Source organism: Coenobita brevimanus, chromosome 46, assembly GCF_032717465.1.
Source record: "Coenobita brevimanus isolate Jiangsu-jjx chromosome 46, ASM3271746v2, whole genome shotgun sequence".
In the NCBI taxonomy this organism is placed as follows: Eukaryota; Metazoa; Arthropoda; class Malacostraca; order Decapoda; family Coenobitidae; genus Coenobita; species Coenobita brevimanus.
In genome coordinates, this window is record NC_136999.1 from 52,636,943 (window position 1) to 52,663,975 (window position 27,033).

General features: G+C 42.8%; 1 protein-coding gene across 1 annotated transcript in view; it reads right to left on the reverse strand.

Annotated features, from left to right (window-relative positions):
• Window positions 1-3,374: 3,374 nt before the first annotated feature.
• The window catches only part of LOC145398730 (anaphase-promoting complex subunit 1-like), a 71,812-nt gene continuing 48,153 nt past the window's right edge, over window positions 3,375-27,033 (reverse strand). The window contains exons 2-5 of the mRNA XM_080271527.1: window positions 7,867-8,001; window positions 6,457-6,630; window positions 3,589-3,693; window positions 3,375-3,401 (exon numbers count right to left, since the gene is read on the reverse strand). Coding sequence (XP_080127653.1) covers window positions 3,375-3,401; window positions 3,589-3,693; window positions 6,457-6,630; window positions 7,867-8,001 — 441 coding nt within the window. The remainder of the gene's footprint in view (window positions 3,402-3,588; window positions 3,694-6,456; window positions 6,631-7,866; window positions 8,002-27,033) is intronic.

Below are 27,033 nucleotides of genomic sequence, written 5' to 3' on the forward strand. Positions count from 1 at the left end.
GGTTTCAGGTCGTCTCACCGGAGGAGATCAAGGGTTTACATTTGGCAGCAGCAGAGCAGGATCCCCAGGAAATCGTGCAGAGAGTGGACAAGGCCGACGCAGAGCTGGAGATCGCAGCAGAAAAGCCAGCAACACCAGTGATGGAGAGTGAAGATTTGTCCATTGTGGAGATCAGCCGGGTACTGTGTGCCCTTGATAAATTCAAGGGAGAATTCAACGACATCGAACGCTTTCAGTTGCGAGTGGAGGAGGTGATGTCTTCACTGGACAGAACCTTCCACTACTACACCAACAAGCACAACCAGGAAGTAAACAGACGGAAGCAAACACTCATCACCTGTGTCCTTTGGCCTGAACAAAGTAAGGAATCACTCCCTTCAAGATCAGAAGTGCCATATCCTGAGGAGGATCAAGAGACTGATTCGATGTCTGAGGTGTCAGAAAGACTTTGATGGGTTTATGAATGAAGTGAGTGCATTAGGTAGTGAAAGTGTCGAAAGTGGTGAGGAAGGTGGTGTGTCAGGTGGTGTGGTGGGTGATGCAGGAGATGCACGCTAGGTGCCTCATCCTGCCTCGGATCCTCTTCTTACCTCCATCACGCCTATTGTCCTCTTGGGTAAAGGTGAGCAGCCATATTCTTGTTGGTTTAGTTAAGCCATATCCTTGTTGATTTACCTAGTAAAGCCATAATCTTGTTGGTTTACTTTATCTCAGGTAATATGTCTTGGTTTCCCTGTATAGTACAATACTGTACTTGGGTCTGAAAGGCGTCTCAAGGGTTGCCCACGAAGGGAGGTGCCGCCCATATGTAATTTTTCCCACAAGTTTATGTAATACTATGAGTTATTGGTTTCCCGTGAGAATGGGGCTGCGGCAGGGATGAGTGATGTCGCCTTGGTTGTTTAATATTTATATGGATGGTGTTGTAAGGGAGGTGAATGCAGGAATGTTAAGTGGAGGTCTGAGTCTGGTGAATGTTGATGGTAGAGATTGGAATCTGAAGCAGCTGCTGTTTGCAGATGATACTGCACTGGTGGCTGATTCAGAGGAGAGATTGAGACAGTTGGTAGAGGAGTTTGGAAGGGTGTGTGAAAGGAGGAAATTGAAAGTAAACGAGAATAAGAGTAAAGTGATGAAGTGTACAAGGTCGGTAGATGGTAGGAGGATGAATATAGTTCTGAATGGTGAGTTGCTTGAGGAGGCAGAGTGTTTTAAGTATTTGGGGTCACATGTTGCTGTGGATGGAAGAATAGATGCAGAAGTGAAATTTAGAATGAATGAAGTAGGAGAGGTGCTGAGAGGAATGAAAAAAGTGTTTAGATGTCCTTCACTTAGAATGGATGTAAAGAGAAGGCTGTATGAGGGTGTTGTGGTACCGACTGCATTATATGGGGCTGAAACATGGAATATGGGTGTAGCAGAGAGGAAAAGTCTGAATGTAATGGAGATGAGGTGTCTGAGAAGTATGTGTGGAGTGACGCGTATGGATCGGGTGAGAAATTAAGTGCGAAGGAGAACTGGAGTTGTTTGGGAGATGGCTGATTGAGTTGAGCAGAGGGTGTTGCGATGGTCTGGGCATACGGAGAGAATGGATAATGAGCGATTGGTGAAAAAGATAACTAGATCTGATGTGAGAGGTGTAAGGCTGAGAGGGAGACCATGAATAGGACGGATGGACAGTGTGAAGAGAGTGTTGGATGCGAGAGGGATGTCTGTTGAGCAAGGAATAGTAGCTGTGCGTGACAGAAATAAATGGAGAGAAATTGTGAATGAATAAATGATGACACAGCCCTGAGGGGATATTCTCCTGCATTTGGTCTGATCAGCTGATCAGGTCAGGTGCGGGTAAGGGGATGGTTCTGTTACGATGTGGCAGAGGTAAACCAGCTCTGCTGTCGGGCCCTGCTGCAGATGTCACTGATTGCACTGCGCAGTTGACCCTTGTGTGGTGTGATGCAGTGAGGATCTGTCCCTTCTCCCCTTTGGGGCTAAGATGCGAATGAATGTGTTTGAGTGGATGAGTAAATTGGGAGTGTGTCATCCTGTCTTGGCTACCTCCCTTTCCTTAGGGGAAGCACCCTAGGTATATAGATAGATAGATTATGTATTCACTACGCGAATTCCTAGTAGCGATGTCCTCTGCCGCCCATATAGGCATGTACTAGGGGGACGTACTGTAACTTGTGAAGAGGGTAACGATGAGTGTTTTGGGGGGAGGGAGGCTCAAACAGCTAACGTATTCCCAATTTCATCCCATAAATGCTGGTATACCTCAGGGATCAGTTTTGGCCCCAACCCTCTTTCTCATTCACATAAATGACCTCCTATCTGTCACTCACAACCCAAAACACTCTCATGCTGATGACTCGACCCCTCATAGTTCTTTCACATTTAGTACCTCCTTTACACAATCAGATATTATAAATTCCCAAATAAACACAGCAATTTCTCTGAACCAGGACCTTTCTAAATTAATCAATGGGGACAAACAAATCTGGCCTCATTTAATGCTCAGAAAACTAAATACTGTACATTAATTTCTCCAACAGAAAGAATCCCTCAGACTCCATCAAACTCCCACATAATTTTAAATGATGTCCATATTCCCATATCCACTACAACTGATATCCTAGGTGTCACACTAAATGCCAACCTAAGCTGGACAGATTATGTTAAATCCCTTGCTAAAAATGCTTCTATAAAATTGGGATTTCTGTACAGAGTTCATGAATTCTTCACTGACGAGCAGTTGGCCACAATACTGTACATATAAGTCATGTGCATTCTCAGACTGAATACTGTTCGCCACTGTGGAGTGGATCTGGAGCAACTGCATTGAGGCAGTTGGACAAAATTCAAAATAAGGCCATTACATTAATCAATAATCCTGCCATTACACAGCACCTTCCTCCTTTATCAGGATGTAGAGATGTTGCATCTTTAGCATTATTTTACCGATATTTTTACTGTAAGTGCTCTGACAAACTGGCTTCAATTGTGCCTCCCCTTCACATTTTCTCTCGAAATACTCGGGCAATTGGAAGCGCCCATGAACTCACATTCTCTCCTCCACAATGCAGAACCTCTGCTTATCAAAATTCATTTACCCACAGAACTACTACTCTCTGGAATTCACTTCCTGGGAGTTGCGTCCCATAAACATTTAATCCACTTTTATTTAAATCCAGCTGTTATAATTACTTTATGAATGAAGGATGCCTCTAGGCACACGGACTTTTTTTTTTTTTAATTTCCTTTGTTTTCCCCAGGCTAATACTCAATTTCACTCACAAAGAAGGCACTAGAGAAGGATACCTCCATGTGATCTGGGCGGCTCAACTGCCTGGTTATACAAACATCTCTCAACTACTTCCCTATCCTCTCAAAATGACAATGGTGGACTGTAGAAGAAAGGGAACTTAAGCCTGCAGCCAACTGGATTCACATGTCAGAAGAACCTGGGACTATAAACTACTGCACCTACTGCTACTACTACTCACAAGAAAACTCCCCATCACCTAAAGCTTCACAGGTAAATTAAATAAATACCAAGTGAAATTTACCTCTTAGTGAAGTTTGTGAACATACAGTAGTGGTGTATTTGCCTAGTACATCAAAGGCCTGGTTATTACTGGAGCCAGCCAACCTAAGGCCCAGCACCAGACCAGCCCCTGCCAGGATGTTGTGGTGGGCCTGTCAATGCAACCACAGGGTAAATCATATAAAAATACCTACATCCAAACATAAACACACATAACCAACATTGCATACATTTCATCTGATACATCTATCTATCTATTGCCAGATGACTTAATACCATATATGGGGTGGCCACAAACAAATTGCCTCCACGTCACCCTGTCCCCCGCCATTTCACTGCCCTGCTCCCAATTCACACCCTCCTCTCTCATATACCTCTCCACTCCATCCCTCCATCTCATCCTTGACCTTCCCCTCCCTCTCTCCCCCTCCACCTCACTCACATACACTCTCCTCATCAGTCTCTGACTTTCCATCCTCTCCACATGACCAAACCACCTCAATGTGTTTCTCCTAACGCTTCCTATCACATCCACATCCACACCACGGCACTACTTCACATCCTCATTTGTCAGCCTGTCTCTCCATGTGACTCCAAAGGCTCCTCTCAAATAACTCATTTCCACTGCTCTCACTCTTGATTTGTGTCCCGCCAACAACGTCCGAGCTTCACTTCCATAAGTTAGAGTTGGTATCACAATACTGTCATGTAATAACTTTTTCACTTCCATGCTCACTTCCCTGTTCCTTATCACTGCCTTAAAGGAACCTGCAACCATTCTTCCTTGTTTTACCCTCCAAACTTCCATCCTTATTCATCACATTCCCCAAGTACTTAAACATATTCACATTTTCCATTTCCTCATCATCCAACCTCACTGTACATTCACTGACTTCACCTCTCTCGAAGACCATAACTCTACTCTTCCCTACATTCACCTTTACGTTCTGTTTCTTACACACTCTCCCAAACTCATTCACCAAGCCTTGCAATGCCTCTTCCTCTTCACTTAACAACACAATATCATCTGCAAACAACAGTACAGGGAGTTTCCAAACACTGTCCTCTCTCATTAAGGACACTCCAACATCCACCGCCCTACGTTGTATCTCTTTTATAACCCCATCCATATACAGACTGAACAACCATGGAGATATGACATATCCCTGTTTCAACCCAACCTTCAAATAAAAAACTCACTCAGTTCACTATCCACGTGCACTGCAGCCTTAGCATCCTCATACATACTCTTCACAACATTCAACAACTTCCCATGTACTTCATATATTCTTAATACTTTCCACAATCATTGTCTATCCACCCTGTCACATGCTTTCTCCAAATCCATGAAGGCCACATACAACTTCTTTCCCTTCTCTAGAAACTTTTCCACTGAAGATACATAATGATACATAATGTTAAATACAGCAAGACCTCACTATAACGGACTAATTGGGGCCCAAACCATTCTGAAAAATGCGAAATTCCGATAAAAGCGACATCCAGACTTCCCCCTGCTAATCCGGATTTTTTTCCAATATATCAGCCATTAATCTGGATCGCATGAACTTTTTTTAAGTTGTGTTGACTACCACTGTGGTACTCTACTGTGTTATAATTTCACTACATTAATCAAATGGTATAATATATATATAATAATACTTAACTGTACACTGATAAATATGTCTTTTGTTTACCTTATTGTGGTGAACATAGCTGAAGTGGTCAGGCAGTCTGGACTGCTTCTGGCTTTATTGGACTTTTTCCGATATAAAGGAATTTAGTCCGGTAGCTCTTCGAGTCCGGTAAAAGCAAATTCCGGTCTACTGAAGTCCATTATATCGAGGTTTTACTGTATAGTTCATTCTGTGCACCACACAAACACTTCTGCTATTTTGTTACATTACATTAAACATAGTAGCAGGAGGGGGTGTCCATCATCTACTCACTTGATGAAGTGCTGCCTATCTATCATTCTTTTTCTGTGTCTGTCCTCCTCTCTTCCCTTTTCTCTCATCCCTGCCACCACTGTTTATTAATCTTCCTTTCACTTCACATGGCTTTACACTGAGTGGCAAGCCAAATGGTTTCCTGTTGCTCAGGGAACCACTTACAACATTGGGTGGTAACCATATACCAAAAATCAGGGTGATGTGGAGCCTATTATGGCGCCCATGTTAACTGGGTGGAGATGTAAATGCAGTGTCCACCCAGAAACCAAATTTCCTGTCAGCCACATAACAACACTGGCTCACTGCATGGGATGGCCCTGCATGGGCAGTTGCCTATGGCTGATGGGTCTACTCAGACAGACTGGGGTGGCACAGCACTAAACATATATACCACTACAACTGCAATACCCATTCCCTCACAATACACATTCACAAAACTACCATATGCTGTACAGTATAGGAAAATCCTCAAAATCTCTGCATCTCTGATGGCTGTCCTTTGCTGGGTTATTAAAAGTTGATAACAATCCTCTCTTACTCGATACATCTATGTTTGAGGCACAGGCAATGACTTCATCAAACATTACAATGAGTTTTTCTTATTGGGTTTTTCTTGAAAGGAAAGATATTTCAGTTTCATGACCTGAGTCAAGGAACCTTTCAGGGAGATGGTGTGGTGGGCTGAGGTCCATTATGGTCAATTACCAGTGATTCCAATCCATTAACAAAACACAACACTGATGCAGCAGCATGCTGGAGGTGGACAACAACAAAGCAACACATAGGTAATGCAACTGGGCTCAATATATCTTGGAGGTTAAATCAGTCTAGGCTGCTAACTTGGAGATATCAAAGGTTTACTGTATACCTATCTAGGTATTATCAAGGGGAATATTTCTCTCAGTGGAACAAAACTACTTCTAAATAACCTAAGTAAAGCCCCCAGCTCCATGAGTCCCCTACCTGATGCATGGATTCACAGTCTATGCCTGGGGTGGACTGGTTGCCACCGCGGCGTACGTGTGTGAGGACACAGGACGGGACATGAGCCTCTACCCACTCTAGAGTTGGTAGTACACTGTGCCATGTGATTACGCCAAGGGCAACAGTACGCAGCAGGAGGAAGTCTGGATGCACCTGTGGAAGAGCTGTTATAGGTTATACAAAATGTTCTTTGTTTATACGGTATGACCTATTACTAAAATGTCTGCAAGCAATGACACTGATATAACCAAGCTGCCTGGTTAAACGAAAGTTCCTCAACTCCTTCCCTATCCCCGGAAAGTAAGATGGTGGACTGTAAGAGGATAATTTCAGCCAGCATTCCACAGCATTCACATTTAGATGACCTCAGGCCACAACAAAACACAAAATACAATGACAAGCTAAATCAGTAATACTATAATAAAAGCAAACATTTGCCTATTTACTATTAATTTCCATTCCCTGTTCCTCTATTTTAGGAATTTAAATGCATGTAAAATACTAACATGGCAACATACTAACTAATCTGATGCGGCAAGATCATCTCGAAATGAATGGATCTTGAATTTGGCTCTCTCTTGTATTTTGTTTTTCTCTTGGATGGAACAGTTTTGCGGGCTCATGGCCTTTGGTTCCTTCTTCCTCACATAAAAAAAACAAAAAAACAACAACAACAACAACCAAACAGTACATTAGCTGCACCTATTAGTGAACGACACAGTGTTGGCTGAACAAAAAATGAACTAGTCTTTACATATCCTTCTTGTTCCCAGAAAATTACGACTTACACCTGTGAGACTTAGTTATTCACACTACCAATGGAGGAGACTGGCTCATATTTAACAAGACCTTTTTCACCTTAACTTGGCCCAGAGCTTCATTCTTCTATGCCGTATTTCATGGGCAAATAGCAGAGTAAGACTATGTTATTGTTTTACATTGTTTCTTTGGTAATTTTTGTGACTAGCACCATTTTCTGGCATTAATCAATTGTTACAACTAAGCAATTCAAGATGTAAATTTAAGGCCAAGTAAGAGTACAAACGAGTACAGTAGAAGAGACAGCCTTCTTCACTGGTATATCTGTACTGCATTTACTTCCACAGAAAATCCCTAACTCCTTTCAGCATAAATGATGACCAAGTGTGGCCTGATTAGAGGGACAATCTGACCACTGTAGGTTTATTTTCATCAGACAGATGTGGGTCATTCACAACTTGAATACGAATTGTGGCTACATGAAATTAGTGTTAGGTGAAGGAAGGGCAATCTGATGGCAGAAGACTGGGTGACAAGGAGGCAACCTGTTAATAGCCATCCCCTTCATGATAAGTTATCTGATTACAGATAGCTGGTAAGCAGGCAGACAGACAGACAGCCATAACAAACCTGGTCAAGAAGATATGGCGTTGCCGGTAGTGTCATGCAGCCAGCAAGGGCAGCGGTGTTGGTGTTGAAGCATATCATACCCGGGGCAAGGATGGCACCTGGGGCTGTTACCTCAATGGTGACATTCTCACCCTTCTGAAAAACAATTCATACGGTAATGTCAGTCATGCACAAGTTAACGTTGCACAAATGTGTATAAAACTACAGTAATTATTGTTCAGTCCTTTTATATTCTACAGAAATATGAGCCACTGTTCTTCATCTCTTGGTATTGTTAGGAAATATGCCTTTCTCATCCATCATCTAATCTTGTACTGTTCCTAAAATCAACAGCATGAAGCACTCCCCAGCCCTTCTTCTAAAAGGATGGAAAATCACTCCTACATGAGAGAGAGAGAGAGAGAGAGAGAGAGAGAGAGAGAGAGAGAGAGAGAGAGAGAGAGAGACAGACAGACAGACAATGTGTGTGTGTGTGTGTGTGTGTGTGTGTGTGTGTGTGTGTGTGCAGTTGATAGTAATACGGTAGCTGGCAGATAATGAAGAAGCTAGATTCTGTTTCCAATTCCTGGCCTTGAGCCAATATGGATGCAAGAGGAACAATGGTATCAGTGGCCGGAACTCTCTCTAGTTTTTGCCGACACTAACAGTACCAGATGCTGAGTGTGACAGTGACTTGGAGCACAGTGAGCAAATAGACAGTGAAATAGACAGTGTAGATTAGGCCTACTGGAGATGGATAAACACACACACACACACACACACACACATATACACGCACGTAAGATGAAAGGAAATTCAGTTTCCCAAATAGGGCAGTTGATCAGTGGAATGCGCTACTGAATGAAATAGTGTGTGCCAAAACAGTTAATAAATTTAAGGATATTTCTGTCTTTCTTTCCTTTATTCTTTCCTCTTCCTTCTGCCTGTGGTGACTCTACACTAAGTGACAAGCCAAATGGTTTCCTGTACACCAGGAAACCATTTACTAAGCTGGTTGGTAACCATATGACCAAATTTTGGCACCTGGTGGTTTAGTGGGTAATTATTGCACTCCAATCAGATTGAGTCAGTGAAGGTTTATATCCAAGGGATGGTTGGGGTTCACTGCCCACATTATGCCACTCAGGGATGAGTGAGGCTGGTCACTCTCATTTAAAATGTCAGGACTAACTGCCTAGCCCCAGGCTCCTACGCTCCTCATGGGGCAACATAGGACTGGATGATGGATGGATGGATGATAAAAATGGTTTAATGCACGGGGCAGTACGAGCTTCACTCATTCATGTAAAGATACAATTTGGTAAGAATAATTAGGTAAGAACACACACACACACACACACACACACACACCGCTCGCTGGTGCAGAGGTAACGTTCTCGCTTTCCAACTGGTGGACGGGAGTTCGTGCCTCGCTCAGGTTGCGAAAAGTTTCACTGACAAAGTGGATGGTTACTGTCCCCCTTGAGCAAGCCTTGAGCAAGGGGACGGGTGTGTGCGTGTGTGAAGGTCACAGCCTTGCCCTTAGATCGGACTATATTGAGCTCTCAGCTCCCTTCCGGGAGGGTAAAAAGCTGACGATCACGACCATCAAGTGATCCTGACCGACCCGGTGAATTACACACACAATACATAACACATTCCCAAAATATACTTAAATAATACCATACCATAGGGAGAGGCGGTGGCTCAGTTGGTAGAGAGGTGGTCTGCAGTCCTACTGGACCCAGGTTCAAATCCCCGCTGACGCAGAGAACAGTTTCGGGATTTGAATTTCATAAAAGCAGACTTTACTGATCTACCAGAAGCCCCGCCAACATGTCGTCAAAATACTCCCCCTAATACCAATACACCAGTCCTGTATGAGACAGCCCTAGCATGTATTCAATATGGATGGTGGGTTAGCGCCGAAGTGGTGACATGTGGAGGTGTGTGGTATGTAGGAGGACTACTGGGCCTTGGCAGCAGGCTGTGAAGCCTATACCCAGAGTCGGACACATAAAAAAAAAAAAAAAAAAAAAAAATACATAAGACATTGCTAACACAAACATACATGATACATAAGACATTGCTAACACATACATACATAACACATTGCTAACACATACATACATAACACATTGCTAACACATACATACATGATACATTATACATTGGTAATTAATCCATACATACATGACATATAACACATTGCTAACATACTGTATATACTGTACATACATGATACTGGTACAAAACATGCTACTAACACATACAGACATAAATGATACATAACACAGTGCTAACATACCTACATGGTACATAACACATTGCTAACATACCTACATGCTACATAACACATTGCTAACATTCATACATGATACATTGCTAACACATACATACATGATTCATAATAAATACACATACATACATACATGATACATAATACATACATGATACACAATACATACATACATGATATACTGTATAAGGTACAGTACATTTATGCAATCATATATACATACAACATACATATGTACATAAATGATATATACATACATATACACATGATACATAATACATTCCCAACACATACATATAACACAGAATACATAATACATACCTTACAGCTTGTGTCAGTAGAGTACCCAGCCCTGACATATACTATCCTTGTCTTATTCTTGGCTCCTGATGTCTCTTCTCAAAGTCTTCTCCTGGAATAACCTCCTCTTGTCCTCTAACATGCACTATCCTCATCACATTCTCCAGCCTACACTTCCATCATCACACCTGAAAGAATGGGAAAGAATTTTAACCTTTCTGCTCTCATACTATATCTATCTGTCTATTGCAAGATGCCTTAATCCCATAAGGGGTGGCCACAAACAAATTGCCTCCATGTTGCCCTGTCCCCCGCCATTTCGCTGCCCTCCCCCCAGCTCATGCCCCCCTCTCTCATATACCTCTCCACTCCATCCCTCCATTTCATCCTTGGCCTCCCCCTTCCTCTCCCCCCCTCCACCTCACTCACATACACTCCTCGTTAGTCTCACACTCTCCATCCTTTCCAGATGGTCAAACCACCTCCTAATGCTTTCTATTACACTCACATCCACACCAGAATGTTCCTTCACTTCCTCATTTGTCAGTCTCTCTCTCTATGTAACTCCACCTGAACCTCACTTCCATTCACTCTCCATCCTCTCCACATGGTCAAACCACCACAGTGTACTATATTTCTCCTTATGCTTTCCACCTCATCCACACCACAGTGTTCCTTCACTGCTCTAGCACATCTTTCATGAATAATTCCTTCTGGAGTTATATCAATTCCCAATACAAAAAAATATCATAATGACATTGTTTTAATTTTATGAACCCCCTAACAATTCTTCCTTAGTGATTTATTTTATACACTAAATATTAATATCTCTCATCTTCTAAGTCTCTTCTTCCCTCTTATTCCCCTTTTCTTGAACATATTATGTCCTGTCACTCTTTTCTCTATTTATCTATCTATATCTATAGCCAGATGCCTTAATCCAGTAAGGTGTGGCCGCCTGTCTTTGAGTTAGTTGTTTTACAGGGAGGGGCATTAACCCATTTCCAACCCACCTGCTGACACATAGGGAACACAGGTGGGTTGGTTATATGGTTACCACCCAGCATTAAATGGTTTCCTGGCTTACAGGAAACCATTAGGCTAGTCAGTGTAAAGCCACCTGAAAAGGAGAGTAGTAAAAAGTGACAGGACAGATGGGCGAAATATGAAGAGAGGAGGACAGACATAGAAAAAGAATGAAAAAGTGAAGGAAGAAGTAGGCAGCACTACATCATATGAGTTGATGACAGTCACCACTACCTATCACCAAAACACATCCAGTACAGTTTATAATACCTGATGCCTAGTGTACCAAGTATAAACGGAGTCAGTGATACCAACTTAATGAAGTATCTGGCCCTGCTGCCTCATTTCAAAGTCTTCTCCTGGAATAACCTTGTCTTGTCTTCAAAGTCTTCTCCAGGAATAACCTTGTCTTATCCTCAAAGTCTTCCTCTGGAATAACATTGTCTTGTCCTCAATGTTTTCAGGAATAACCTTGTCTTGTCCTCCACCTCATGCACTATCCTTGTCACATTCTCCAGCTCATACTCCCATTATCTGATCTGTAATAATGGGAATAAAACATCATCTCTTCTGCCTGATATGGCTGAGGATGCTCCCTAACATCTTTTCTCAAGTAATTTATTTTGCTTACTTTTTTTTTTTTTTTTTTTATGTGTCCGACTCTGGGCATAGGCTTCACAGCCTGCTATCAAGGCCCAGCAGTCCTCCTACATACCATACACCTCTACATGTCACCTTACTGTCCTCTTCTGTGTTTGTTTCTGCATAAAGTTCCCTAACACCTTTTCCAAAATGATTTATTTTCCTTATTACACTTTGCTGCCCTCTTCCATGTTACTTAAATCATTCTAATATCACCAAACTCTGCATAAAGCTCCCTATAACCTCTTCCCAAATGATTTATTTTGCTTGTTGCATCTTGCAATCCTCTTCTGTGTTCATAAATCATTCTAATATCACCACACTCTGCATAAATAACATCTATCTATCTATCTATTGCCAGACACCTCAATCCCGTTTGGGGTGGCCACAAACAAATCGCCTCCAAGTCGCCCTGTCCCCCGCCATTTCACTGCCCTGCTCCCAACTCACACACCCCTCTCTCATATACCTCTCCACCCCATCCCTCCATCTCATCCTCGGCCTCCCCCTCCCTCTTCCCCCTTCCACCTCACTCACATACACTCTCTTCATCAGTCTTTCACCCTCCATCCTCTCCACATGGCCAAACCACCTCAGTGTGTTCCTCATAACGCTTCCTATCACATCCACATCAACACCACAACGCTCCTTTATATCCTCATTCGTCAGCCTATCTCTCCATGTAACTCCACAGGCTCCTCTTAAATAACTCATTTCCACTGCTCTCACTCTTGACTTGTGTCCTTCCAACAACGTCCAAGCTTCACTTCTGTACGTTAGAGTTGGTATCACAATACTGTCCTGTAGTAACTTTTTCACTTCCATGCTCACTTCCCTGTTTCTTATCACTGCTTTCAAAGAACCAGCAACCTTTCTTCCCTGCTGTACCCTTTCAAGCACTTCACCCTCCAGACCTCCATCCTTACTCATCACACTACCCAAGTACTTAAACGTACTCACATTTTCCAATTCCTCACCATCCAACCTCTCTGTACATTCACTGACTTCACCTCTCTCAAAGACCATCACTTTACTCTTCTCTACATTCACCTTTAGATTCCGTTTCTTGCACACTCTCCCAAACTCATCCACCAAGCCTTGCAGCTCCCATTCGTCTTCACTCAAAAACACGGTATCATCTGCACACAACAGTACAGGGAGTTTCCAAACACTATCCTCTCTCACCAGGGCCACTCCAACATCCATTACCCTACCTTGTACCTCTTTTATTACCCCATCCATGTACAGATTGAACAACCATGGAGACATGACACATCCCTGTTTCAACCCAACTTTCAAAGAGAAAAATTCACTTAGTTCACCATCCACACGCATTGCAGCCTTCGCACCATCGTACATACTCTTCACAGCATTCAACAGCTTCCCATCTACTCCTTATATTCTTAACACTTTCCACAATCCTTGTCTATCCACCCTGTCATATGCTTTCTCCAAATCCATGAAAGCTGCATACAACTTCTTTCCCTTCTCTAGAAACTTTTCCACTAAAGATCTAGGAATGAATATCTGATCTACACAACCTCTTCCCTTCCTAAAGCCTCCCTGTTCTTCTCCAACTAATTTCTCTGTTCTTTCTCTAACTCTGTCAATAAGTATCCTACCACACACTTTTCCTATTATAATAAGAAGACAAATGCCCCTATGATAACCACACACTTCTTTTTCCCCTTTTCCTTTGTACAAGGGAATAATTATACCTGACTTCCAACCCTCCGGGACTCTACCTTCCCCCCAGGCCAATCTGCACATCTTCCACATCCATTCTACTACTATCTCTCCCCCATGCTTCAGCATTTCACCACACACTCCATCAATTCCTGGCGCTTTCCCCGATTTAACTTTCTTCATTGCTTCCACAACTTCTATCCTACTGATTTCTCCCAGTCTTCTCACCTCCCTCCTTCTCCCAGCCATTCCCCAGCCACTTATACTGGCATTACTTCCATCCTCTACGTTCAACAAATCCTTAAAGTGTTCTCTCCATCTTCTCACTTTTTCTCCCTTCTCCACTAGTAATCTACCATTTTTATCTTTCACTCCCCTGCTAACTTCACTTCCACCCTGTCTTACTCTTTTCACCTCTTTCCAGAACATTTTCTTACAGTCCCTCCACTTTACACTCAAATTCCTTCCAAATTCCTCATCCACTCTCTTCTTACTCTCTCTTACTAATCTTTTCACCTCTCTTTCTTTCTACATATAACTCTCTATTCCACCTCTCAACTTCTTCCATGCCCCTATTTCTCATCCATTCATTGTATGCTTTCTTCTTTTGTGCCACAGCCTGTTTCACCTCTTCAGTCCACCACGCTGTTCCTTGCACCCCCCCTCCGTCTTCTCTTCCTTCCACACACCACATCACATGCTGCACATATTTCTTCTGTAAATATCCTACACACACCTTCCACGTCTCCCATCTGCTCCAATTCATATTTGCCCAATCGTTCCTCCACTTCTCTCTTATACTCTGCCATTTTCTCATCCTCTTGTAACCTTTCCACTCTCCTTGCAACTACTCCTTCCTCTCGTCTTTCCCTTCTTCTATTCCTCCATCTTACTTGAATTCTAATTCTGGCCACCACCAAGTAATGGTCAGAAAGTCCACTCCCCCAACCTCTATAAACTCTTGCATCCATTACACATCTTTGCATCCTTTCATCCACACACACATAATCAATCATTGCCTTCCTTTCATTCAGTTCACCACCCACCCTTCTCATCACTCGCCAAGTATACCTGTGGATCATTTTATGCCTGAAGAGGGTATTGGCTATCACCAACCCCCTCCCAGCACAAATGTCCACTAACGCACTCCCATTCTCATCTATGTCAGCAGGCACACCCCACTCACCAACTATTCCACCCACCTTCACATTCCCAACTTTACCATTCATATCACCAATCAAAAACACTCTCTCATTCCTTCCAAACTTATCTATGCACACTTCTACATTTGTCCAGAACTCTTCTCTCACTCTTCTAGCATGATCTTGCATTGGCGCATACACACACACAATCGCCCACATTTGTATTCCAACTTTCAACTTTACCCACACAATCCTTGACCCAACTGATCCATACTGTCTTATGCTCCTCTTCCATCTTTTACTCACAACTATACATACTCCTTCCTTTGCCCTCTCATTCTCACCTACTCCTGCACATATACCCCATCCATACTCCCATTCTGTCACACTTTCTCCTCTCCATTTTGTTTCAGTTATTCCACATACATCCACTTTCGCACCCTCAAGCACATGGACAATCTCTCTCTCTTTCACCTTATCATTCGCTCCCCTTACATTCCAGGTTCCAATAACCATGTCCTTTGTCCGGTCCTGGGTCGTCATCGTTTGGTCAGTCCTTGTCCGAGGCTTATTGTTTGTTTGTTTTAGTTAGTTGTTTTTCAGGGAGGGGCACTAACCCTCCACCAACCCTTTTAGTCGCCTTTTACGACAAGCAGGGATACTGGGGGAGTATTCTTGAAAAAAAAACCCTATCCCCAGATGGGGGGGGGGGTAAGGAAGATGTGTTAGGGAGCTTCCTTAACCACCAAGAAAACCAGTTATTCAAGTACTCTTTCCATTTTCATCCACTTACATTTTTTTTTTGTCAAGAATGAAGGAACCAAAGGCCAGAAGTCTCTTATTTTATTTATTTATTTTTTTTACCTTTACTGATATACTGACTATATTTGTATAACATATCCATATCATACAGCTGTGTCCTGTAATACCTATCTATCTATCTATCTATTGCCAGACGCCTCAATCCCGTTTGGGGTGGCCACAAACAAATCGCCTCCAAGTCGCCCTGTCCCCCGCCATTTCACTGCCCTGCTCCCAACTCACACCCCCCTCTCTCATATACCTCTCCACCCCATCCCTCCATCTCATCCTTGGCCTCCCCCTCCCTCTTCCCCCCTCCACCTCACTCACATACACTCTCTTCGTCAGTCTTTCACCCTCCATCCTCTCCACATGGCCAAACCACCTCAGTGTGTTCCTCATAACCCTTCCTATCACATCCACATCCACACCACAACGCTCCTTTATATCCTCATTCGTCAGCCTGTCTCTCCATGTGACTCCACAGGCTCCTCTTAAATAACTCATTTCCACTGCTCTCACTCTTGACTTGTGTCCTTCCAACAATGTCCAAGCTTCACTTCCGTACGTTAGAGTTGGTATCACAACTGTAATACCAGTGGGATATATTAACGGAGGATTGCTTGGATGGCAAACACTGGTTTGAAGTTGTGAGAACAGGTATAATGGAGTGAGAAATGGATAGCAAAACTGGTATAATGGAGTGAGAAATGGATAGCAAATACAGGTATAATAAAGTGAGAAACTGGATAGAAAAAAATGGGTATAATGCAGTGAGAAACAGGATAACAAAAACTGGTATAACGTAGTGAGAAATAGGACAGCAAAAACTGGTATAATGCAGTGAGAAACAGGACAGCAAAAACTGGTATAATGCAGTGAGAAACAGGACAGCAAAAACTGGTATACTGGAGTGGTACGTAGGACAGCAAAAACTGGTATAATGGAGTGGTACACAGGATACCAATAACTACAGTAGTATAATGGAGTGGTACATAAGACAGCAATAACTGGTATAATGGAGTATATAACTTATGGTAAAAACAGGATCAGGTTAACTGACTGACCCTGCTGGCATCACCAAATCTGGGTCTAAATTGCCCATTCTTGTATAGTGGATGTTTGTATAATGGAACCTGCCTGCCTTCCTTCCTTGCATCCATCCATCCTTCCTTCCTTCCTTGCATCCATCCATCCTTCCTTCCTTCCTTGCATCATTCCTTCCTTCCTTCCTTCCATCCATCCATCCATGATCCATCCATCCTTCCTTCCTGCATCCATCCATCCATCCTTCCTCGCAACCATCCATCTTTCCATCCATCCTTCCCTCCTCGTATCATCAGTTTCCCATAAAGCACGTGCTTGTATGACAGCACACATCAGTCCCCCTTCCATCCTTCACACATTTCAATCTACACTCAATCCTCGTATATCGCGTATTAAAAAATCACGGATTCGTAAATCATGGCTAAGTGGCCATCAGACTGCCGCCAACCTTAAATCACTGTTAAATCACGAAAATCGCGGACCTAGGCACCCAAGTGGGCCTTTTCTAAGGAGAACCGTAAACCGTGACATTCAAACTGAAAATCGCGATCCAACAACCAATCACCACGTGTCCCTGGTGGCAAGTGTGCATACTAATGCCGCCATGTTGTTGTTGTTCTTGTCCCGCCAGTCCGCACACTACAGACCGTCACCGTGGAGTACGAGAGCTAACTGCCTTTTTTGTGCAACTTCTCCCCACCTCCTACCTGCTATGGCCCCTCCCAACCCCCCGATGAAGCGCTCTAAGCACTCTGGCATCAAGAAGCTGCCGCCGTTGTCGTACAGTCAACGTTTGGAGCTCATTCATCATGTTGAGAAGGGAGAGAAGTTTTCAAAGCTGGTGAAAGAGTTTGGGAAGAACGAGTGCTGAGAGGTTCTAAGTTCTTCCCAACACCACCCCACCCCATTCACTTACGCAATTTTGTCATAGGATTAAGGTGAGATCCCTTAACATTGCTAATTTCTATTTAATACATGCACTGAATATTCCTAAATTTGTATGTTTGTGTTTGATGGTGCCTAGATCGGTGTAAGTAGGGTGCTCTGGGGGCAGGTTGGCCGAAGTCCAGACCCAAATTAATTTTTCACATAAGAGTTATTATTCATAAACCACAGAATTCATAAATCACGGCAGTGGTCCAGACCCAAATTGCCGCAATTTACGAGGATTGAGTGTATTTTTAATCATCATTTTTGTTGGATTATTTTTTTTTTCCCACCATGGGAAGGAGTAACAAACAGCAAAATATGTCATTTCAAAAAAATTACCATAAAAAAATTCAGAACATCAAAATCTTTGAACTGGGGGGAGGAAATGGGCATGAACTGTTAAAATTTCTGGTTGAACAAAATCATATGAATAAAAGTGAGAAGCATTAACATTAAGGGTGGGGTTGCGAGGGGTAGACCAAAAATGACCTGGAATGAGGTCATTAAGTGTGACCTCAAGGTTAAGGGACTGAACAGGGAGGCTACCAGAGATCGAACAGCATGGAAAGCCGCCATCACATAAATCTGACACCCATGGAAATCTTTCATTTGATCCCGGCCACCCCACCACCACCTAGGGGTGAGTATCTGTTAAAAAATTCCCTGGTCACTTCTAACAAAAATAATGACTAAATAATAATAGCACCATCATCCAGACCTCCCTTCCCACCCTAGGGCAGGGTGAGGAGTAGCATATCCACACAGCCTAAGTTTGCCCAGTTCAATGGGCCATGCATCCATTCACTCATCATTCAAGCCCAAGGAATCCTGGCTCCATCAGACAGGCAATAAAAAATGTCACCATGTTCTGTAGCTTCACATATACCTATCTGATAGAGTCAACAGCACCAAATAATACACATAAAAAATACCAGTGAACACATCAAAAACCAATGGGAGAAAAAACACAGATTTAACAACTAATAGAGTATGTGCTGAAAGGTGAAAATTACCCACCCTTATTTAGTAATTTTTTACCAAATGGGTGGGGTCTTTCCATATTTTCTATTGAAATGAGCCTTTCACAGGGTAACTGGCACTTCTCCTGGCTTACCATACCTACTGGGGATTTTTTAAACCTTACCTCTGAAGGCTGCTATTTAGGATTTTGAATTCAAAAATATTTCACCGACATAGCCACATCCATCGCTGAATGTCAAACGCTGCAAACACACATTTTACTTTTGGTGCGATTTCCAAATGGTGTGTCCAGGATGTATGATGACTTTGGTGGAACTGTGTGTTATCTGCAGTGGTTTACATCAACTGCATCCTTTAACATGCAGCCATTTGCATATCAAGGACACAACAAACTGCAAGAAGTGGTATTCCACAAGGTGCCCCTGACTGCAGCTGCTCTTTATCTATCTATCTATCTATTGCCAGACGCCTCAATCCCGTTTGGGGTGGCCACAAACAAATCGCCTCCAAGTCGCCCTGTCCCCCGCCATTTCACTGCCCTGCTCCCAACTCACACCCCCCTCTCTCATATACCTCTCCACCCCATCCCTCCATCTCATCCTCGGCCTCCCCCTCCCTCTTCCCCCCTCCACCTCACTCACATACACTCTCTTCGTCAGTCTTTCACCCTCCATCCTCTCCACATGGCCAAACCACCTCAGTGTGTTCCTCATAACGCTTCCTATCACATCCACATCCACACCACAACGCTCCTTTATATCCTCATTTGTCAGCCTGTCTCTCCACGTGACTCCACAGGCTCCTCTTAAATAACTCATTTCCACTGCTCTCACTCTTGACTTGTGTCCTTCCAACAATGTCCAAGCTTCACTTCCGTACGTTAGAGTTGGTATCACAATACTATCATGTAGTAACTTTTTCACTTCCATGCTCACTTCCCTGTTTCTTATCACTGCTTTCAAGGAACCAGCAACCTTTCTTCCCTGCTGTACCCTTTCAAGCACTTCACCCTCCAAACCTCCATCCTTACTCATCACACTACCCAAATACTTAAACGAACTCACATTTTCCAATTCCTCACCATCTAACCTCGCTGTACATTCACTAACTTCACCTCTATCAAAGACCATCACTTTACTCTTCCCTACATTCACCTTTAGGTTTCGTTTCTTACACACTCTCTCAAACTCATCCACCAAGCCTTGCTGCTCCCCTTCGTCTTCACTCAACAACACAGTATCATCTGCAAACAACAGTAGAGGGAGTTTCCAAACACTATCCTCTCTCACCAGGGCCACTCCAACATCCACTACCCTACCATGTACACTAGGTACATCCTCCTGCATATTAACTTTTTTTTTTTTTTCTGTTAATTCATGTTCTTACAGAGTTGCATTTTGCCCTGATGGGTTTGGATCTTCAATGTAATATTTCGTGGCAATCCCAATTTTGGGGGGAGCTAGGTTTAGTCAGGATGGATTAGGATAGGTTAGGTTTGGTTAGATTAAAAGTCTGGGGATAGCTTTGGCCAAGATAGATTAGGTTATGTTTGGTTTGGTTAAATCACTAAGTTTTCCACAGCTTTGACACTTACTAGTGTTTTCTTTTCTGCATATCTGAGTGTGTTTGATACACTGATGTGTCAAGTTGGAGCAATGGTTGGTAAACAGTGCAAGCAGTCAGGGAGATTCCTGATAAACACATGACATGGGCAACCTGGCACCTTCCTTAAATACCAAAAAATAGGTAACTTTTGTCTTTTCCCAATCAATTCACAACTTTGCTGTTAAATGTGTTGCATCTATACCAAAATTACTTACCCTGAGATAGTGTGTTTATTATAATACTGTATATATATGGGGAAATGGAAGCAGCACTTTGAGGATTTGTTGAATGTACAGAGTGAGAGCAGTGCAAGTATAAGTGGTTGGGGAATGGCTGGGAGAAGGAGACATGAGAGGAGGGAGGAAGAGATCAGTAGGGCAGAAATAGTGGAAGCAATGAAGAAGATCAAGATGGAAAAGGCCCTAGGAATTGATGGAGTGTGTGGTGAAATGCTGAGGTATGGGGGTGAGATTGTAGTGGAATGGATATGGAAGTTATGTAGATTGGCTTGGGAAGAGGGAAGGGTTCTGGAGGACTGGAAATCAGGTATAATTGTTCCTTTATACAAAGGAAAAGGGGAGAGAGAAGTATGTGGTAACCATAGGGGTATTTGCCTTCTTAGTGTGACTGGAAAAATATATGGTAGAATACTCATTGACAGGGTTAGGCATATAACAGAGGAGCTAGTCGGAGAAGAACAAGGGGGATTTAGGAAGGGAAAAAGGTGTGCAGATCAGATATTTGTTCTAAAATATTTAGTGGAGAAGTATCTAGAGAAGGGAAAGAAAGTGTATGCTGCCTTCATGGACTTGGAGAAAGCTTATGACAGAATAGATAGACAAGGTATGTGGAAGGTATTGAGAATATATGGAGTGGATGGGAAATTGTTGAATGCTGTGAAGAGTATGTACGAAGGAGCTAGGGCTACGGTGTGAGTGGATGTTCAGCTGAGTGAATTTTTTTATCTCAATGTGGGACTGAAACAGGTTGTGTGATGTCTCCATGGCTGTTTAATATATACATAGATGGGGTTGTAAAGGAGGTGCAGGGTAGGGCAGTGGATGTGGGGGTGGCTCTAATGAAATGAGGGTGAGATTTGGAAGATTCCAGTGTTGCTGTTTGCTGATGATACAGTATTGTTGAGTGAAGATGAATGGGAGTTGCAAGGTTTGGTGAATGAATTTGGGACAGTGTGTAGGAGGAGGAAGCTGAAAGTTAATGTAAACAAAAGTAAAGTTATGGTGTTTGAGAGGAATGACGTCACAGAATGTACAGTGAGGTCGGATGGTGAGGATATGGAGTGTGTGAGTGCATTCAAGTACTTGGGTAGTGTGATGAGTAAGGATGGAACTTTGGGGGATGAAGTGCGTGAAAGGGTACAGCAGGGAAGGAAGGTTGTTGGTTCACTGAAAGCAGTGATGAGAAATAGGGAGGTGAGTATGGAAGTTAAGAAGTCACTGCATGATAGCATTATGATCCCTACCCTGACGTATGGAAGCGAGGCGTGGACCTTGCAAGAGGGAAACAAGTCAAGAGTGAGACCAGTGGAAATGAGTTACTTGAGAGGAGCGTGTGGAGTGACATGCAGGGACAGGTTGACGAATGAAGAAGTGAAGGAACGTTGTGAGGTGGATGTTGATGTGGTTGAGAAGATTAGGAGAAATACACTGAGGTAGTTTGGACATGTGGAGAGAATGGAGAATGAAAGACTGACTAAGAGGGTGTATGTAGGTGAGGTGGAGGGAGGGAGAGGGAGGGGTAGACCGAGGATGAGGTGGAGGGATGGAGTTGAGAGGTATATGAGGGAGGGGGGGTGAGTTATGGGGAGGGTAATCAAATGGTGGGTGACAGAGCGACTTGGAGGCGTTTTGTCTGTGGCCACCCTTTGCGGGATTAGGGCGTCGGGCTATAGATAGATAGATAGACCTAATGGTAAATTTTTACTTTAGTCCCACCCTGCCATATTTTCTCAAGAGTTTCAGAATGCAATGTTTTATAGTGTTTCTCATGTGAATCTGATAGTCATTTCTGTCGCAAATCACTCGTTTTCCGTAAACCTCCCCCCCACTGTACCAAGGTTATTGGGGGAATACGACGAAAACGAGTAATTTTCACTGAAAATGACCACCAGAATCACATGAATAACACTAAAACATTGCATTCTGAAACTCCTGAGAAAGAATAATGGGGGGCCTGTGGGAAAGCGTGGTTTTGGGTGGGGGAAACACGGAAAATCGAGTGATTTCCGACTGGAACTGGTATCCAAATCAAACGAAAAACACTAAAATCCTTCAGAAAAATATAATTTTCAGCTCCATGAGTTCGTGTTTCCTAACTGGGGGGCTTTGCCCCCCAGACCCCCCAACCTTGGCCATATTTCCTAACTGGGGGGCTTCGCCCACCAGACCTCCCATTACATTAACCTAACCTAACCTAACCTATCCTAGGGGAATGCTTACCTAGAGATCAGAAACGGTGAATTTGCACTGCATCTTCCCCTTACTCTTCCTACTTTTTTTTTCACCGGCCACACTACCACTGATGTCTGTCTTCCCGATATTTGCAGGGCAAATCACACTCTTTACACTGCACTGCACTTGGCAAAACCCCGTGTTTTTTTTAGTAGTTATTACTGTGATAGTCCTTGATAATCTGCCAGTAGTCCGTCTTACACCCGATACAAGCTTTGAAATCGACAACACATTCTTCAGCACCGAAGGCCATGACTGTGACTGACTTTCAAATCTCGGGCGTACTTGCGTCACCCACAAATACTTCAAGCTGATTGGCTGGTTTTACTTATGACTGTTGTGATTGGCTGGTTTCAAAAGTCCCTCTTCCTTTACGACGCCTGATTGGCTGTTTTTAAAGCTCACATATACGAAATTACCAGATGTTTACTCCACCATGTTGGCTCCTGGATCCTTCAAATAATTAAGAAAAATAACATATATCTTGGAAAGTATTTATTTGTGACGGATGTTTACTGAGAAGAAAATGATGTACTCAATACACCCGACATATAGAGATAAGTCACATTTTCCAGCGACAGGGTGGGATTAAAGTAAAATAATACCGACCTAATATTTCCGGTCAATTTTTACACGTTCCCCTCATTCGATTTTTTCATCCAACCTGAGTGTTTCCTGTTGTTTTTGGTGTGATTCGATCGATTTTGACCTTCGTTTCTATCGCAAGTCGCTAGTTTTTGTTGAACGCCACTAGCAACTTCCGGTGGAAAGGACTGGTCCAAATCAACAAAAATCACACCAAAAACAACAGAAAACACTCAGGTTGGATGCCTGTTATCATATGAAACGTATTTTTTGCGGTTCTTCCCCCTCCCCCCAAGAATACTGGGGGACCTGTGGGAAACCGGGGTGTTGGGTGGGGGAAAAACGCAAAAGCGAGTGATGTCCTACTGGAACTGTTATCAAAATCAAACGAAAAACACTAAAATCCTTCGGAAGAAAATAATTTTAAGCTTCTTAGGGAGTTCGTGTTTCCTAACTGGGGGGCTTCGCCCCCCAGACCCCCCAACCCTGGCCGTGCTTCCTAACTGGGGGGCTTTGCCCCCCAGACCCCCCATGACATTAACCAAACCTCATTTAACCTAACCTAACTGGGTGTAAATAAGAAATAATGCATTTACCTAGCAGTTTACAGTTCCGCGCCTGCATCTGAAGAGTCGTCTGTAGCTGTAACTGCAACTGGGACGGGCGACAGTGCAACACTTTCTGATCCTCACATAAAATGAGACTTTTACCTTGTTTTGGGTACTTTGTTTCTGTTGAAGGTAAAACACCATGCGATCACACAAAGGCTACAGTTTTATCTTCTTGCTGGTAGAACTGTGAAATAGCAGTGAAGTAATAAATTTTGCAGGCTTCCCAGTCCATGGTTGGAGATGAATTGACTTTCAAATCTTGCAGAAGTTGCGGGCCCTAGCGTGGGGCATTTGAAATTCTACTTTGTGATTGGCTGATTCATGTGCCACACATGCGCTTTATCCACCCACACACATAACATGCACCAACGAACACACACAGCTATCCGACAAAGCAGAGAAAATCTCTCCCAAAGAAAATAAGTGTAATAAATTGCATAACTCATCAACGGTTGATTTAAGATGGAAGTGTCATAGAAGAAAAAATGCTTAGAATTGCGTAAAGTATAAGGTGAGTTAGCCACTTTTGTTGTCAGTGAGTTGGGTGTAAGTACGAAAAAATACCTGTGATTGTGATTGGCGGAAGTAAATCGCGTGCAACTCGTTTATTATCAATTTGCGAGAGAAATGTCATTGAAGAAAAGATTCTTAGAATGACCAATTCTACTAGAAAATGTTAACGAAAAGTCGAAAATCGGATGAGGGCAACGTGTAAAATTTGACCATATTTCCTCGGTCATACTGACACCATGTTTTCGTCCATATTCTGCATCATATTCAAACCATCCATCAAATTAGGATGGAGGATATGAGACTCAAAATGACACCTGTCTGGTTTAAGAGTGACTTCTTGATCGCCTGGGAGGCAGGGATCATACACCATTCTGATGGCCACTAATTATACGCTATATCAACCAAGAATACGCCTCTACAATGGCACCAGGCAATAAAAACTATATGGGCATGCAAGTTACCATGACATAATGAGAATAACAACATAATAAAGGAATAAAATCACCTTTACAACCTCCTCAGTCACCATAACAACCGTGAGGCCGTGACGTCACAGACTCACAATACAAGCCTAACATATTTACTTTCGAGTGCCAAATTTTAGATACAGAATTTTTTAATATAGCAGCTTTTCAATCATTAAATTATCAGAAGGAGAGAGCTATGTTATTTCTCATTATTTAAATTTCATAGCATTTCCTAATCGAATTGAACTGAAATCATTATTTTAAAAGGTATACAGAGTACTTATACAACAATCGAATTATTTTACACTTCAGACACTAGTATATCAATATGAAAATATGTGAATGGTATTGACAGCATATAAACCACGCAAAATTTATTATTGCAGTTTTTTCACACTAACTGGGCATTTTTTTTTTTTTTCGTCCCATTGCAACTTACTTCACGTAGCTCAGTGCCAAAAAGACATTGGGATGGTTCTACTTCCTCTCCGTTGCATCTGCACCACTGCCATCGTCATCATCATCATCATCATCACCATCACCCAGACCTGCTTTCCCATTCCAAGGTGAGGCAGGGCCAGAGAGCCGGTAAAATAAAATAAAATGATATATTAACAAAGCATTAGCCAAGTGAATGAGCCACAAGACAATTCACTCACCATTCAAGGTGTAGTAAAAATAAATAAATCGCTAAGGAAAAGGTGCGAAGATATGTATGTCCTATTTTGACATTTATTCCCAGTTATATGGTGGAGATGGCTGCCTTCACGTGGTGGCACTGTGGTGGGGGAGATGGCTGCCTTCACGTGATGGCACTGTGGTGGTGATGGCTGCCTTCACGTGGTGGCACTGTGATGGTGGAGATGGCCGCCTTCACGTGGTGGCACTGTGGTGGTTGAGATGGCTGCCTTCACGTGGTGGCACTGTGGTGGTGGAGATGGCTACCCTCACTTGGTAGCACTGTGGTGGTGATGGCTGCCTTCACGTGGTGGCACTGTGGTGGAGAAGATGGCTACCTTTATGTTTTATTGTTAATGCACACACACACACACTCACATACACACACACACTCTCACACACACACACACACACACACACACACACACACACACACACACACACACACCTTAATGACTGGGCTTACTCTGTCTATCGCCTGCCTAATCACCTGACGTTTCATTAATCTTAGGGTAATTGCTGCCTTATCCTGTTTCGCCCCTAAATTCTTCAATATAATGACGTCGTTTCTTATACTCCTGTTGCAGCTATAATATTTTTACAGCTAAGATGTAATTTACCAAAATGCCGTGCTCAGACTCCAACACTCAAAAAAAAAAAAAAAAAAAAAAAAAAAAAAAAAAGAAAAGAGGATAACTAAAGTGATCCGGCTGACCCACGGTGAGTAGCTGCAGTCAGAGAATGTCCCTGGACGACAAAAACATGGCAACGATAGTAAAGTAATCGCTCTACCCCGCCCACCAAACCCTCAAGCAAAAATGATTGGCAAATAATGAGAGGGTATAATGCGTAGTAGACAAAAACTGAAATGGAATTTAATGGGAATGACAAAGGAAACATACAGTGCCGTAGTGGAATCCAAGAAACATAAATTATGAATTCTGAGTGTTTCAGTGACTGGGACGAACTTTATCCTGAAGCCTTCCTTTTGATGTGCCTATCTCGCCTCTTCTTGGAACTCTCAATGGGAGGAGCGCCAACTACAGTACATCACTGGGCCATATATTAATCCACCACTTAATTTCCAAACCAAGTCTTATTTATTTCCTTTCTAAATGTGAATCTTTTTCATCGAAACCATTTTCTAAGTATTTTATATTCACTGTACAGAACGGACAGTAAAACTGTATCCCATAATCTAAGTGCAGCGATATTGCAGCAAGAAAAAGTTGTAGTATTACTCAGTGTCTTGTTACTTGCAATTACTTAAATAAATCCAAGGACACTACATTTTACATATCGTGGAAAAATACACAGCTGTCTGGATCTACATCTTTGCTAAATATGGCCCCCTAATCCCTGTCTCATTCTGATTTATAAACTTCTTTGTGTTAAACACGTTTT